Source organism: Melospiza melodia, chromosome 12, assembly GCF_035770615.1.
Source record: "Melospiza melodia melodia isolate bMelMel2 chromosome 12, bMelMel2.pri, whole genome shotgun sequence".
Lineage (NCBI taxonomy): Eukaryota > Metazoa > Chordata > Aves > Passeriformes > Passerellidae > Melospiza > Melospiza melodia.
Window position 1 is genome coordinate 24,982,916 of NC_086205.1, and position 17,290 is coordinate 25,000,205.

General features: G+C 43.8%; 1 protein-coding gene across 1 annotated transcript in view; it reads right to left on the bottom strand.

Moving 5' to 3' along the window:
- Positions 1–17,290, bottom strand: part of LOC134423873 (multiple epidermal growth factor-like domains protein 6) — a 192,990-nt gene that overhangs the window by 14,810 nt on the left and 160,890 nt on the right. Inside the window, exons 23-29 of the mRNA XM_063167363.1 lie at positions 14,879–15,007; positions 9,688–9,816; positions 7,961–8,089; positions 7,358–7,483; positions 5,897–6,025; positions 4,206–4,334; positions 3,066–3,197 (exon numbers count right to left, since the gene is read on the bottom strand). Coding sequence (XP_063023433.1) covers positions 3,066–3,197; positions 4,206–4,334; positions 5,897–6,025; positions 7,358–7,483; positions 7,961–8,089; positions 9,688–9,816; positions 14,879–15,007 — 903 coding nt within the window. The remainder of the gene's footprint in view (positions 1–3,065; positions 3,198–4,205; positions 4,335–5,896; positions 6,026–7,357; positions 7,484–7,960; positions 8,090–9,687; positions 9,817–14,878; positions 15,008–17,290) is intronic.

Consider the following 17,290-nt stretch of genomic DNA (forward strand, 5'->3'; position numbering starts at 1 on the left):
TTTTTTTAAAAAATTCTGTCTCCCAGACTGCAAAAGATGCTGCTTCTCCCTGGCAAAGCTTTCAGAGCTATTCCTTAGAGCAAGGCTAGCAGGAGCTGCTCCATGATGGGGATGCAGTAATTCCCTCCTTCCCAAATTCTTTGTCCTTGCAGTATTTCCTGTATTTTGGCTCGAGAAGGAGCAGCACATGCAGGGCATGTTCAGCTGCTGCACCGTGCACATGCTCAATAACAAGGCCACCTCATCTGTTAGTACTTTGCAGAAGAATTTTGAGGCAGATAACGAGGGCAATTTGTACCATGTCCCACCATTACAGTAGGCTCTGCCTTTGCAAACAGGGCTATTCTTGCACCACCAGTTATCTCATAAAGACATTTTCTAATTTAACAGTTTCCTGTGCTTCTGACTTATGTTTTTTCTACGAACAAAAGAGTGGCAGCCAGATTTCCACCTCATTTCCTGGTTTTCCTTCTGCTCTGAGTGGGTTTGTCATGACCAAGAGCTCCTAAATCTTTCCATAGCAATTGCACACACTGAGGTTTTCTGACCAATGCTATTAAATCACATTGTCAAATAATCCCTTCTGACACATCCTGTCACTTTCAGCTTGAGGGTGAAGCTGGTGAGATCTTTCTGGCTCTGGGTACTCCCAGCCCAGTCAATGTCACAGAAAAATACCATGCTTTTTTTTTTTTTTTTTAAATAATTTCACCACCACTTATTGCTTTTTACTCCTTTTACAAGTAGATCTGCCCATCCACCAAGTTATGGACAAGTGATGGGAACCTTATTGCTAGTTTGTCTGCTTCCTCTGCACCATGCCAAGAGACTTTTTCAGCTCCTCACTCCAAAATTTGTGAACATGAAAGCCCCGTTGCTCTTGGCTCCTGGAAATCTGACTTCCCAGCCAACTACACCTTTTATAGAGACTTTCTTGAACCTTTTTTTCATAAATACAGCAACAGTTGCCAGGAACTGTTTCCAGCAGCATCCAACAACAGTTGCCAGGAACTGTTTCCAGCAGCATCCAACCACATGTTGACTGGACCAGAGCCCGTTTGGGAGCGGCTCCCTGGGCTGGTTTAATATTCCATCGAGAGCTTCTTCACCCTGGAGCAGCCCCAGCTTTCCCTGCAGGCAGGACAGCAGGAGCGTGGAGTATTCCCACCAAAGTCACGCCAGCCATCCTTGGTTTCCAGTCAGTCACTTCAGAATCAGGCCCACAATCTATCCCTCCGCTGACCTGAACTTAAAATAATCCACAATTAACTGTTCTCCTTCTATTTTTTGTGTCTGTCTACGAGTGGCACAGGGGACAACAGGAACAACACCAACATAGATGAGTATTTTTCTGTGAGCTTCCATAATTTCATTATTTCTCCAATAAATATCTAACAAACCCATGCTTAAGAATTTGCTGTACATTTCTGGAATGTCAGAGTACAAAACACCATGAAATCTCCAATCTCATACGCTTTAGGTTTAATCCCAGCTACACAGAAATCCACAGCAAAAATCCCCTCTGAATGCAGCAAAACTCATTTTATTTTGCAATGAGTCTTTTTATATCTTTTCTATCAGAACTTCAGTGTAATTGTTTAAGCATTAAATTTTAAAATTCTGAAATAAAACCTTTAGTATCTAAGTAAGTTTGAGGACGTTTACTGTAATGAGAGATTTAGTGCTACACGCACAGGCAATGACTACTGAGATATTGCTACATAAAGGTAATAGGCTGACCATGATTAAATCTTTTAAAATGATCCTGTTAAATAGTTGATCTCCACTACTGCTTTACTACAACATTTATTATAATCTAATGTATAATGGATCCAGATGGCTCCAGCCCCAGTGTTGAAGGCCAGCTTTCGATCTCACTCACAGCAAAAACTGATGCACAAAGGAGGACATGATCAATCCTTTGCATTTTATTTATAATTTATATTTTAAAGAATAACTTGTGATGACGTGATGGCAATACAAAGGCCCATATCTAAAGTGAGTCTTTCTCCTATTTCTGCTCAAGGAATAAAACAGTGGTTTAACCCTTACTAGAGCTCTGAATGTGACAACTGGCTTTTGTTACACCAAAAGGCAATTAAGCCAAACAGAACTGTGCTGGATTCCCAAGAAAGAGAAATCAGCACTCACCAAAGAGAGAAAAACTGAGCAAGAAAGACAACAGCTTTTTCTTTTTTTTCCCTTTTTTTCTCTTCTAAATGAGACTACTACAAGCCGTGGAGTAAAACCAAAATTAAAGTTGTAAATAAAAAAGTGATTAACTGTCTCCTTTATTGGCTGCTTTGGTATATGTTTCTTATCAGTTGCCACATTCCACCAAAAACAACTTTACAGATGTCCTAAAATACCAGCATGAGACATGTGGATCTGGGAATATTTTTTATGATGGAGCATTGGGCCAATTGGCATTTTGTCCTCTACACTAGTCACCATTTTTCAATCCAGAGTAACAGTTGGTTTAATTTGATTGTTCCTCAGAAGGCTCTGTAACTGAAAGGACTTTATGAATCACTTGGATTTATTGCCAATTTCAGCTTGTTGTTTTCTCATAACCATTTGTCCTTACTTGAGCACGCAGAGATTTTGGGAAGTATTTCGGACTTGGTATTTGGAAATGAGAGAGCTGCACAAAATCCAGGTGTAGCTGAGAGATGCAGTGCAGAGAATGATCTTTACATTCTTTAGCGTGGCATGAGATTGGGAAGAATTTAGCTGGTAAATCTGGTGGGCTTAAAAATTAATTTGAAGGATTGAATTAATTACATTTTTGAACTAACAATATTAATTTTTTTATTATTAAAAGAAATGATAAAAATTCTTAAAATTAATTCCTTGCAATAATACAACTACTTTTTCAGTGTAAATTAACATATGCTTACTTCCTATACTATAATTTATTTGTAATGCTGTAACTTTCATATTATAATTAGTCTCTACTTCTCTCAGTCACCACTGTACTGACACGGATGAGCCCAAAGCTCCAGCAGATGCTCCTGCAAGACTCAGTTCTCTGTCAGAAAGGCAGAAACCCCAAAAATACTCACGGAGGTGGCAGTGTGCCCCATGGTAGCCCGGGCTGCAGGAGCAGTGGCCGGTGACAGGGTGGCATTCCTGATTCTCAGCAGAGCACTGGCACACTCCCTGACAGTCCTGCCCATACGTGCCCGCCGGACAAGCTTTGGGAAGAAGAAATGCAAACCAATAAATTAAATTTGTCTTGGTAAATATAGTGCTCAAACAAAGAGCGGGCTGAAATTTATTAAATAAAATCCCTGCCTACAGAATGACGCTCTCCTGCGGGACTTTGGATTTATTACATTTACTTGGGGGTTACTTGAATGCTTGATTTTGTTTTGCTCAGTCAATTTGTGCCCAACTGTCAAGGGCCAGATACAATTTTCTTGTCACTAGAAAAAAAATCATAGGGAAATGTCAGGCGAAATTGACTAAAATAACAGCATAACTCCCAAGGGACCAGGCGTGTGGATAAAGACATTCTACCTTTTGCAGGGAGTTTAAACTTGCAAAGCTGCTGAAACATCAACATCAACAGGTTTCACTCTGCCTGCTGACAGCCACATTGCCTACAGGTTTTGGACCTTCCATATTTAATTCTAACATCTCATTTCCATTAAGCTGCCCTGGTTGTGGGTCAGCATTTAGAGTCCTCTGATGGAGGATAATGGACACCAATGTCAGTCCTTTCAATTCTTATTTATTGCTGGCTCTCCTTTGGCTAACACAGGGCTCAGGCAAAGTTTTGCAGGGAAGAACAAAATCAGGGTGTTGCAGTTAAAAACAGGAGCCTGCTTTTAAATACAGCTTTGGGGAACAAATTCCATGCTAAGAATGCAGAAAATGTCCTTTCCACGAGCTCTGAGAGCAGGAATAGATAGCCTAGCACAAGGATAAGACAAACAGAAGCTGAGCTGCTGCTTTACTGGCCGTGGGCAGGGCTCCACTGGCACATCCTCAGCCTATCTGGGGCCAGTTCAGCCCCTGGCTAGCAGCCCAAACAGAGCTCAGAGCTGGCCACACCACCCAGGCAAGGGACAAGAACCCTTGGCCATCTCCCCTCCCATCCCGTTGGCGTCTCCTCCCTCCTCAGGCACCACACCACACCACATTCTGATTCAATGGACAGATTATGAAGGGAAGCATCTGAGGTGTGCCAAGGAACTCACCCTTGTGGCAGCCGTGGCCGGTGGCTCCCGGGGGACATCCGCAGGCGCCCGTGCGGTGGTGGCAGGGCCGTCCCGCGGGGCAGCGGCAGCGCCGGGCGCATCCCGCACCGTGCCGGCCGGGCGGGCAGGCTGCGGGGACACCGACCCGTCAGGGACAGCACAGGGGACAAGGCCACCCGCCGCAGCCCTGCCCACGGAGAATGTCACACTCGCTGCCCCGACAGGCGCTGACCGCCAAGAGAACACCTTGTGTTTGACCTGAGGGCGTGGGGAAGGCTTCCAAAATGGAGTGATGGGACTGGGATTGCGGGTGTGGAATTTGAACAGAAGTGCGTGATGTCACAGGGTGGAAAACTTAAAGTGTTAAGAGATAAAGTTTTAGAATACAGTAATTTATAGTATCAAATATAATTAGAATATAGTATATATGGAATATATATTTATATATATATATCTATATGTAGGAAAGGCATTTTGTGCTGTTCTTGTGAGCCAGCGAAGGCTTCCTGAAGGTAAGGAAAGTCCTGTATCTCTCCCGAGGAAGACACCAAGGCTATCCCCACGACAATGTGATGGAAGAGAGAAAGTTAAAAAACACAGACTCTAGCTGGCTCACAGAATGACGTGGCTCCATGTTCACCTACTGAGAACTTTGTTTCTTTCTTATGACCAACGGGCAGTGAATGCATCTGTTAAGTAAATGTAAATATCTTGAAAAACTATAGAAGTAACATGGTGCTATAATAAATCTGTCTTATACACCTTTCTGATGGAGTCTTGGTGCTTTGCATTGTGCCACGCTCTATAGTGACATCTATATATAAAATCAATATATTTAGAATATAGTTCTGTTATTTACATTCTCTGAACATGATCTTCTTGCCCAGGATTTTTCTCTTGGGAAGCTGAAAGGCAGAGAGAAGCCTCAAAGAAAAGGAAAACAATCCTTATCTCATTTGCTTCTCTTGTGTTGTGCTCATGTGGAATGTGTTTGGAGATTGTTTCACTCAAGGTGATTGCTTGATTGAACTCCAACGTGAGTTGTTTTAACTCACTGGCCAATTAGGGCCAAGCTGTGTCAGAACTCTGGAAAGAGTCACGAGTTTTCATTATTATTATCTTTTTAGCATTCAGTAAGTATCTGTTCTGTATTCTTTAGCATAGTATAGTACAATATTCTTTAATATAGTAATAATAATAATAATAAAGTAATAATAATAATAATAAAGTAATAAATTAGCCTTCTAATAAGATAGAGTCAGATACATCATTCTCTCCCCTCGTTGGTGGATGTAAATTTACAATATATAGTAGTATATATAAAGCAAGATAGAGGTTTTAGGGTAGAAGCTAGTCCTCTTTCTTTATCTTCTTCTTCATGGGTTTGGGTGGTATTATGTAATTAGACAAAACAGTGCACATAACAAACCACAAGTAGTTAGTTATTAAGTTAAAAATAAAAAATAAGTATCATTTCTTAATTAGACAGTTTATCCTTAAAAAAACCTTATAAAAATACAACTCCATTTTTAATTTATTAAAATAAAATACTATAAAACTCATGCAACCACCCCTGCGAGCACCCCCAGCCCCACCCCATGGAACGAGGGTGTGAAAATGCCCAGCCACAGCCATGAGCTTGGGTTTGGGGGGACGTGCATGCCAAGCCGAGCTGTCCCCTCAGCACTCACGTTTGTCACAGTGCCTCCCTCGCCACCCGCTCTCGCAGTGACAGGCTCCAGTCTGGGGGTGGCAGGACCTGCCGTGGGCGCAGTCACAGCGCTCCTCGCAGCGCTCGCCGAAAAATCCCGGGGGGCAGCCTGGGGGCAAGCAGAGACAGCAATGCTCTACCTGCCGGGGCACTGATCTGCGAGGCTCAGGCCACAGCGTGCAGCAGCCAGGCTGCTTCTAGTTATTCTCATCAGCATCCTCAGTAGTTCATCAAGGTTACCTGTGGCATTCATTGGTTTTCTGGAAAAATCCCTTCGCCCGGGATTTTTCTCCTGGGAAGATGTGAAGCCTCAGAGAAAAAGGAAAACAATAATTATCTGATTTGCCTCTCTGGTGTTTTGCTGCTTTGGAATGTGTTTGGAGATTGTTTACCACAGATGATTGTTTGATTGGTTTCTGTTGTGAGTTTTCACTCTTTGGCCAATCAGTGCCAAGTTGCGTTGGAAAGAGTCAGAAGTTTTCACTATTATCTTGTTAGCCTTCTGTAAGTATCCTTTCTGTATTCTTTAGTATAGTTTCGTATGGCATTCCTTAATATAATATAGTATCATAAAATAATAAATCAGCCTTCTGAGAACATGGAGTCAGATTCATCACTCCTCCCTTAGCTGGGTCACCCCACAAATCCAATAGTTACCAAAACATAAACTGTGCTAAATTAAGGAAGAAGAGGCTGAGAAACAGAATATCAAGACTGCAAGAACTAGATAACAGAGGGCTGTGAACCACCGGGACTGTATCCAATACTCTGAGAAGTGCATGCAGAACACATGGACAAGATAGAAGCACCAATCAAGAAGTGTGTAATTAGCATGTGCAGCAGTTTGTAGAATGTGGTATAATCTAAACAATAAATGGCTTCTGCTTAATCATATTGGTTAGTCCTACAAGAGTCCTGCTTCCTGCATCCTGCTGCCTGGGGAGCAGCCTCCACTGGCCCCCAGCCAGGATCCTCCCTGCCTGAGCTCCTGCTCAGGAGGATATTTAGCAGATTGCATGGCCAGAAAATATCAGTGAAGATATTAAAAATATTAGAAGCGTTTAATGCTGGCTGCTAGTGAGTGTGCACAGGAAAGTTTGCAAAGAATGAATCACAGACTGGAGTGTAAATCCACACAGGTCCATGGAGAGGGTGATGCTGTTTGCTTTGACACAACTCTGCACACAGGGACAGATGTTTGAGCAGTGCGAACCGTGCCCATGAACTGCTAGCAGGCAGGGAACAGAGGCAGGAGGAGATAAAATGATTTCAACAAGAGCATGGCTGGAGAGAGACCTGCCTGTGGGTCTGAAATGGGGTGAGAGTGCACAAATCCTGGCTGGCCTGCAGAATACTGGAAATTTAAGATAAAAAAAAACAGAAAACTGGCAGAAATGGCTGATGGTTCAAACGAAGGACGTGCAGAAGGAGCTACCCTTACCAACATCACAGCGGTCCCCGGTCCAGCCAGCGTGGCAGAGGCACTTCCCTGAGGACTGGTCACACACCCCATGGTGGCAGCTGCAGTTCTGCTCACAGCCCTCTCCAAACTGCCTGGCCCCACACTCTGAAATGGGATGGGGAGGATGATGAGGGTGAGGCTGGAGCAACACCAGCAGGAACTCCCTCATGCCTCTGCAATATGATGAGCCACCTAAACTTAAAAACCTTCAGTGAAGGAAACTTTGAAGCCTCCTTTAGGAAAATTCTCTAGAAATACACCACTTTTCTCTTTAAGCCTTTCTTTCCTTCTTTCTCCTTAAATGGAGCTCATTACCTGTCTTCCCTGTTCCCAAGGGACAAAGAATAGACAACTTCTCTCCTCTGCCAGCAAATTTCCAGCACCATGGATATCTTCAAGTTCCAATATCATGTCTCACTTCTGACTAAACAACCCCATTTTTTTTTTTTAACTTCTCCCCACCTGTTGTTTTCCATCCTTTTTCCTCTCGGTCATCTCAAACCAGACCCCAGCACAACTCAACTTCTTTCCAGAGTGACTGAACCGAGGTGCTGGAGGGTTGGAGGGGGTGGTGGCACTCACCCAGCTCACAGGCTGTCCCTGCCCAGCCCTGGGGACACTGGCACTGCCCGCTCACAGGGTCACAGGTGGCCTGGCCGTGGCACAGGCAGCGCTGCAGGCAGTTTGCTCCGTACCACCCTGGGTCACAGGCTGCAAGGGGAGACAGGGAAAACCTTCCATCAGGAGGTGCAGAAGGAGGACACAGGTTCAAAACCACCTCTCCCACCTTCTGGAAGGTGCTGTGGGAGGTACAAGCAAGCAGAAATGGGGACACAACTAGTAAGGAATTGCTCTGATCATCGTAAAGCTGGTCTGGAACAAAGTAGGTGATGAAGTGAATTAGTGATTCACCAAATAACCTTGAGACTTTCTGTTTGTACCTACAGAACCCATTTTTTTGTGCCTTCCAGCTTTCTCAACACTGGGGAGTGCAGCTCCTGATTTCCCTGTCCTCAGAATGTCTTTGTACAGTCCTCCTACAATCACAGCTCCTTCTCTAACTGATCCTGCTGCCCACAGCTGGCTGATGACATTTCATCATTTACCTAATTTTAATTAGAGAAGTCTATGAATTCCTATCACAACCAGTTTCTATGGATAGAACATAATTTTCTGGAAAAACATCACACAGCTCTGCCATATGCTAGAGTGACACCTCTTTAAGACAGAAACAGGGACGAGATCTGCCTTTGGAAAAGCACAGGCACCAGTGGATGGCTCCTCAAGTCTCACATAATTATTCTACCTCCTCACTTCAAAGAGAAAAGAAATCTCCATATGTGTATTTGAAGAGAAAAGGTGTATTTGAAACAGCTTTTGTAACTTTCATTTTGGTTTTGTACTTGTGGCCTTTGGACAAAACAAAAATTTAGGTACATGTCATCAAGAACAGCTTTGTGTCTTCCCAATTTTTAAATCCTTCATGGAAGGATTTAAAAATTCATATGAAGTTTTTAAAGGGGAATGTGCTAAATTTAAATATCACTCTACCCCTGCCAGCTTTCATCACCTTTCCCTAGCAATCCCCTTGGGATGCTGAAGGGCAGAGTCTGAGTGGAAGTGCTGACTCCAAATCCCTGCTCACCCAGGAGCACCCACAGCAGCATTCCCAGCCCCATGGTACTGCTGCCACCCCAGGGACCTCGTGGGGAAGGCACAGAACAAGGAGTTCCTGCAATGGGGATGGACAGATTTTCCTACTGCCTGGATGCATGGATTAGGATGTCAGTGCAAGCCACAGTGCAGCCTTTCTTTGCCAGCCTCTACTTAAGGCTCTGTGGAGCTGGGCTTGTGCTTAAGCCTCATGTATGGCTCTGATTGCCAAGGCTGGAAGGCTCAATGCCTTTCACATGTTCTGGATTTAGGCTCTGTCTGGAACAGCACAAGGTAATGCCGAGGATCAGTCTGGTGCAAGGGACAGCAAAGCAGCCCAGAGAAAAGAAACAGAGCTTCATTTCAGCATCGTAATTGGGAGTTTTATGGACCTTTTCTCCCTTCATCAACCTTCCAAATCAGCTCTCTTTCCAGTTTATGGCTGTTTCACCCCTCTGCCCTGTGCACTCTGGGATCCTACAACACAGTGCCACGGATTAATTTAATGGACCAATTCACGTCACCGCAGATCCAAACCCAACCACAACACAGGGCAACGAGCTGAGAGCTGAAATACCAGTGGGCTTTCCCCAAACACAGGTTTTATTTTTTCCCCCCTAAAATCCAGAGGCAGGGGTTTGAATTTCCAACTGTACCTTCTTGGCAGGTGGCTCCTTTCCAGCCCGGGCCACAGAGGCACGTCCCGGTTTCGTGGTGACAGAGAGCTCCATTGTGACACTGACAAGTGCTCCTGCAGCCCGGCCCATAGCTGTTCCCCTGGCAGGCTGCAATGACAGAATTCCATAAAACCCCATCAGGAAGCGTCCAAGGAAGCACAGAGCACAACGCAGTGCCAGGGAAATCAGGTTGGAGCTGTGCTCCAGTGACATTTTCACTTCATAAGGTGCCTAAGTCCATATAAAATCATAGAATATTAAGGTTGGAAAAGATCTTCGAGATCATCAGTCCAACCTTTGGCCAAATACCATTATGATCCTTAACCAAATGACAAAGTTCTGTGTCTACATGCTTTTTGAACACTTCAAGGAATGGTGACTTCACTGTTCCTGGAAATACATATTTATATTTAAATCCCCATATATTAACCATGTCTGACTCTAGAAACAATAATAGAATCATTTAGGTTTGAAAAGACCTTTAAGATCATCAAGTTCTACTCTTAACTCAGCACTGCTAAGTCCACAATAGCAGCCAACACATAAACTGCAAAAGGCATTTAAAAAAAATATTCTGCAAATTAAGATCACATAAACTGAAACTGCTCTGCAACACGCTGCAGTTTAGAGATAATGTGTCTTATGAAAGCCTAACCTAATAATGTGGGTTAAAAATATGTATCACAGCCCATTCTGGAGAGGTTTCTATGGAGGGGCTGGATCACTGGGGGTGATGGATCAGCTGTCATCCCCTGCTCTGCAGAATGTCTTTGTGCTAAACTAATGGTCCAGCAGAACTGCCAGCCTGACAGAGCCCGCATTTATTTGCATCCTGGTCAGAGAACTGACAACTTCATTGTTTTCAGTGTTCATTTTTCACAGCTGGGTGCCTGTGCTCAGCCAGACTCTCATTCTTTGGTCAGAGAGGGGTGATATTTTCAATGAGTTTGGTTAAGCAGCTGGCTCCCAGGTGAAAACTTAACTCAGTCATCTGGTAAGCAAACACTCTGTTTTCAGTGCTGCTGCCTGTGAAAAATGGCAGTGATAAAATTCCTGCAGTCTCCACTGCACTGGAGATTTGAATAGCTTTGGATGGTGGAGAACAGACAGTTCTGCTACCCTGTTTTCTTCAGATATCACCCAAAATAATACAAAGGGGGTTGATGGAGCTGGATCGCCTCCTTGCACGGTTTTTGCTCCGCATTGCAGGGGCTCCTGTCAGAGCCTCTCATCCCTGCAGCACCTCTGGCATGCACTGGAGAGTCAAACAGCCTGGATCCCTGATCCAGGAGAGTGTCCTGCACTTGCTGAATGTGACATCTTCCAGGTTTCACAGCCAAACAGTGAATTTTCACCAAAACTTCTCTGCCTTTCACGGTGTCAGTGAACATGATGCAGTGCTGTGGGAGAGCAAGTCCCTGGTGACAGAAGAGAGCTGTGAAACCACCTTGATCTTGGAGGTGAGCTTGGTTGACAGCCTCTGACCCATTCTCAGCCCTTTTCTCCTCATTTGAGAAAGGCCTCCAGCTTCCCAGCCTGGTTCTCAGACACCATTTCTCCCTGGACTTCTTTTCTACACTGCTCGTTCTTGTCATCACTTGGACCCCATCCATGTTGAAACCACAAGAAAGAGCAGGAGCTCAATCCCATCACAGCTAAAAGTTTGTTCTGCAAATGAAGCTTGGTTGCCAAGTGAAAAGTTCAGCACATCTACAGAGCTCTGGCTCGGGTTTTGGGAGCAGAACTAAATATTTCCACAATACAGACCAGAACTATAGCAGAACCAAGCCAAAGGAAAAACCAGCTCATCACCAGATCCCCTGACTGGTTACCAGTGGTTTGTGGGAGGTTTTTGGAGTATGTGTGCAAAGCTCTTGTTACACTTACCAAAAAGACAATAGGGTGTTTCTGTGAAAATTATGGTAAGAACGCAGAAATTGGTGGAGAAGAAAATTTTAACTATTCTACTGGGTAGACACGAATGTTGTTTTGCTTCCTGGTGAGACAATCCTGATTTTCAAAGTATTTTTGTGAAGATTTAGGAAAAAAGTGATACTGAAGCTATTTCATGGAGTTCCACAACTGAACGTACAAATATCCCTGGGCATTTTCCTCCTTCACGATGAGAGAAAAGAGATAACTTAATCCAAAGGTTTAAATTAATAGATTTCCTCCTGGTTCAAAATTTTCCTCTTAGTGTCTTTCCTCTGCAAGAGGAGGATTTATTTGTTTGCAGTCTTTAAAATCCCTTTTTGCATGCAGAGGAAGGAACACATGTAACTGGAGACTTTTCTTACAGACCAGAAGTCAACAGCCATCAAAACTGCCCAGGAGAAAAGGAAAATGATGGGCTCTAATGTTCTACAGGGTGCCCAATAACTTGGATTTCAAGTGACTTTAATGGATTATTCTCCACAAAATGAAGCTTTAGCTTTAAAAGAACAGGGAATCTGCAAATTCAAGTGCTCACACACCACGAAATGTCAAACCCCTGTTATCAGTGCCTCTGGCTGAGTACATTTTTCTGTAGTTACTTGTTTTTCAAACCAGTGTGGTCTCTTTTTTACCACAAGGAGCCACTTCAGTCAAGATTCTGCTGAGCTCCAACAGCTCCAGAAAGAGGCATGTTTAGTACTGACAGAATTAAGGCAAAATTCAGATGTTGAATTGTGTACATCTGCTACAGACCATATGCAGCATGAGGTTTTTGGAGGGTTTGGTTGGCTTTTTTCAAGTTTGCAAACTTTGGATGAATTTGCAGTGAATCAGAATGGTTTGGGTTGGAAGGGGCCCTAAAGATCACCAATTTCCAAGCTCCCTGTCAAGAACAAGGATGCTCTGTCATGATCAGGTTGTTCCTTCCATCTAATCTGGCCCTGAACACTTCCAGGGATGGGGTATTGAGAAAGGAAGGTTACATCTCTGTCACAAAGAAATGCCAAATGTCAGGTCCTCACTTCTGTATCACTGAGGTATCACAGCACTCAGTGAAACATTTCATTAAAACAACACAACAACAACAAAAACCAAAACCAAAACAACAAAAGAAAGAGAATGGGCAGCATACTTTTCCTAAGCCTCTTTCTTGGAAACCTAAAATACCTCAGGTGGACACTCCAAAAAATCCCCAAATAAAATCTCCAAGCACAAACTGAAGTTGAGGCAGAGCTTGCTTGGCAGATTTCAGCCCAGATTAACATAATTCATTTTCAAACAACTGAAACCCAGGGTCTGGTAATGGAAAGCATTAGGCAGCTTCAACAAAAGGCATCACTGTCCGTACTGCCTGTAATTAGATAGCAGAGTATAAAACTCACTGCATGGCTGGCTTAGGATCAATTCAAATCCCATGATGCCAAAATTATTCCTCAATATCCTCCAGCACATTGCCTGCAATCTGATTACTTCCACATGAGTGCTGTCCTTCCAGCTGCTGGAGCTGGTGGGTCCCAGGAACAGGCAAGGTGAATATTAAACATCCTGAGAGGATGGGGAGGGCTGAGCTGCCTTGCTCTGAGCAGCTCTGGAGCAGCGTGGATGTAACATCAAAATGAAGATCCCTCACTTGGCCAAGAGGAAAGGAGGAGACAGCCTGCACTGTGAGCTGACCTCTCACTCATGGAGGCCTTGGGGGCTTTGGCTGTAGGAGGAATAAATCAGCCCAGCACAAAGCTCTAATGGCTCTGGCACAAGACAATAAATAGGGTTTCTTCCCTAACGTGAGCAGAGCAGGGCACCAGAGGCCATGGAGAAGGAGCTGCAACTCTTAATTGAATTGAATGAAATATGCAGCAAAGCTTCCCATCCCTAATGCTAAGGACTGGGGAGGGGGCAAGGTGACACACTGCCAATGCTGTGGGTGGACAGGAAAAACAGGCTGTGACCAAGGAGCAAATATTGCACCTGTTCAGCACCTGTTCACCTCTTCTGACCTGTGGGATGGGAAAGTGGCTCTGGGCTGCTTCTGTTCCGTGCTCACTCCACTAATCCACACTCAAAGGCTGTGCTACCACCAGCATCCTCAGGTGGAGAGCCAAGTGCTCCTCCGGGAGGGCATGAGGAGGCAAAAAACTGCAGTGGTGGGATGTAAGGAAAAGTGTCTAAAATGGGGAAGATTCAGCAGAACTGACCCACCTGTAAACAAAAGAGCAGGGGATTTTGCAGGAGAAGCCTTCTCAGAAGATGGGCTGTGTTGAGTGGTGGGGGAAAATATTATGAAGAGCAAGCACTGCCTTCAAACAGGGCTGATGATAAAATAGTGTATAGCTGAAGAACAGCATTGCCTCAATACAAGCCACATTTCTCTCTATTTTCTAAAGTAAACCACTTTTCTATTGCAGAAAGCCATGACCTATGGATTAAAGAAGTGCTCCCTCCCAGAGCTGGCTCGCTGTGAAGCAGCCCTGGAGCCCAGCTCTGCACCCCAGTCCTGCAGACAGCACTCATATTTTCAAAAGGAAGCTTAGACCATGACATCATCCTAAAGGAAAACAAGGAAGCTGAGAAGCTAAAACCTGAAAATCTTAAAAAAGCCCACTTATTTGTTAAACTTTGCAAATAGGCTCAGTGATCTCTATATGTAATGCTATGCAGCTAAAGAAAATTACCTAAATTCCTACGAAATGCAATGAAAAATTTCTCAGAATAGCCAATTTTATGTATGTATACATACAAGCACTTTGTTTGCATAAAAATTGTGGGATAATCCACACTTTTGAACATACAGGAAGATGAAATTTATTTTAAAACAAATAACTTCCCTAGTAATTCTTAAAAAACCTATTTTGTCACCCTCAAATAACAAAATAGTCCCAGGTCTGATTTTTCCACTTTGCACATTTTGTAATCTGACACTTTATAATTGATAATTAGATGAGATACACCAGAAACAGACACACAACATTTAATCTCTTAATGTCACACAAAAATAAAAAAGCAGGGAGCTGTCATATGGCAGGAGACAGCTCTGCTATTTAAAACCTGATGCTTATCACGTTTGATGAGTTAAAAAAACAAACTATTAGAAAGAGCTGGTGATTTAACACAGCCACCAAAAATTGTTCCTTTTTTGGGCATATTTGGGAAGGGAGGTGAGCTGTCTGGAAGTGTGCCCTGCAGGGCACTGTCCCGTTCCCAGAGGAGGTTTGGGGTGATTCTGTTCTGTACTCACGCTGCTCGCAGCTCTCCCCCAGCCACCCTGGCAGGCAGTGGCAGGAGCCCAGCACGTGGTCACAGCCAGCAGCATTCTTGCACTTGCACACCTGGTGGCAGTCAATCCCAAAGAATCCGTCTGGACAAGCTGGAAATGCAAAACATTCCTTTTTAGCGCAGTTTTTTTTCTGCACAAACTCCACCTCGTCTTTCCACGGATGCTTAAGAAGCGAAGTCGCACCAAGGGTTAAGCCTGCCCAGTTCTGCTACAGTGCATCTTGGAAAAATGTGACCCCTTTACACCAGCAACAGATTCCTGCACAGGGAAACAGGGCTGAGAATATTGAAAAGCCATAAAACAAGTGAGAGAATGGAGCTGGGTTCACACAAGCTGCTCCTTGTGCCTCTGTAATGGACAGAGGAAATAATTCAACACCACACCGGACTCCAGGGCCATCCCTGCTGACCTTCCTCCCTTTGGAAACGCAAAACTTCTGCTCCCATTTACTGTCCTAAAAAAATCTAAAGATTTTTTAACAGTGAACCTAAGCTACAGTGGTGTAGTTCAGTGCTGGAATGAAAAACTGGCGAAGTGAATGAGCAGAGAAAACCAAGACAGATTAAACGTAGCAAAACAACCCCAGGGAGCTGAAGGAGCTCTGCACCTTCATCTGGAACCGAACCTGGACTAAGGAAGTGCAGCCCCATGGATTTAATTTTTATCTGTGCCAGTGCTGACAGCAGTGAACATAAGGATCAATGCCTGTCAGTGGGCCACATCATACCCCAAATGCTGCATTACAAGAACAATAAGGCTGCTATGCAGAGTTTAAAAATATATTCTCCATTTAGCCTTAATTTAACTTCTCTGTGTGTGTTTAGATTATATAAGTGCATCTGTTATGTCACACAGTACAGTATCTTATGTTACACTAAGTAATAACAGATCTATAGATACACAACTCCACATCATTCTTTTCACAGAATCCCTGAATCAACCTCAGGAGTGATGGTGCTCACAAAATAAGCAGTAATTCAGTAAAATAAGCAGTAAATTCAGTAAATAAGCAGTAGTTCAGTAAAACTTGTCTCTTTGTCCTCCTTGTTCAATATAAACTCTTATTTAAAATCCATTTCTTACACTCCTACCATGAAATCAGAATGATTTCTGGATTCCCAAGAGAATCTCACAATGATTACCACCATCTACACTGACCAACAGCCCTCCACACTAATTCACAGCTCTCTACCAGGTCAGAGTAACACTGGTGTCATCCAAGAATGGTTTAGGTTGAAAGGGACCTTAAAGATCACCTGCCATCAACACCCCTGCTATGGGCAGGGACACCTTCCACTGCTGCTGCAGACCCATCCAACCTGGCCTTGCACATTCCCAGTGAGCTCTCAGTGTTCATCTTCCACTGCTGGACTCTTCTGTCCCTTTTTTTGCCACTCATATATGGAAGCTGGCTGGTGGCACTGCTAGCAGCATCCACCAAAAATTATTCATTTTCCTTTGGTAATGCGAGACCTTGTGAAGGAACAGACATTATTTCATCAGTGTTCTGCTTGTATCACTTGCTGCTTTCAAGGAAATTCAAAGGAAGCCTTTCCTAGATTGCTCTCACAGACTGAAATAATTTCTTTGTAGATTATTTTGTTTTCAGCCTTATTTGCAATCGTTACCCGCTCTGCAACTGAAACAGTTTTGCTGCTTTTGAAACTCCTCTGAAAGAGTCACAAGATTCACAAGGTTCATTTTCACAAAGCACTGAGCAGAGCTGAAAGATGGAGCAGGCATGTAGCACCTTCAGAAATGTCTAATTTTCTTTCAGAGAGTGTCTTGATAGCTTTATTCTTCCCCATCATTATTACATGTGACCACAGCACAACTGCAGAGGCAGCAGCACCACTGAGTGGTACCAGATGAAGAGCAGCTGATCAAAGGTGACTCAGGGCAGAGCAGAACTGAGGTGCTGATGGACAGACAAAAGTACTTTGAGGAGTGTGAGGTCCTTTGTCAGCATCCTGTGGCTCAGAGCACAGAAGTTCAGTCAGCTCTTGAATAATTCACGGCAAGGTCTCATGAAACAGCAGCCCTGGAGCAAAAGTGTCTCCTGCTATGAGTGAGCTTGGAAAATGTCCTGGGCTGCTGGGTGGTGGTGATGATGATGGTGTGGGTTTGGCTGTTATCTGTATTACTGACAGATTATATAGATAGAGTGAGACTCACCAAGGACTAAGATTACATTAACAATTCTAATAAATATTAATAAGAGGTGATGGAAATTTGTGGTAAATAAGCTTGGAAATGGTCACTAAAGTGGTGTTTTGCAACAGAGTAGCTGAACCTATGAATTCATACTGAGGGCAGCAAATTAATGAAAAGGAACAGCAGCTTCCCCCCAAAATAGGAAGAAACTTTCCCAAA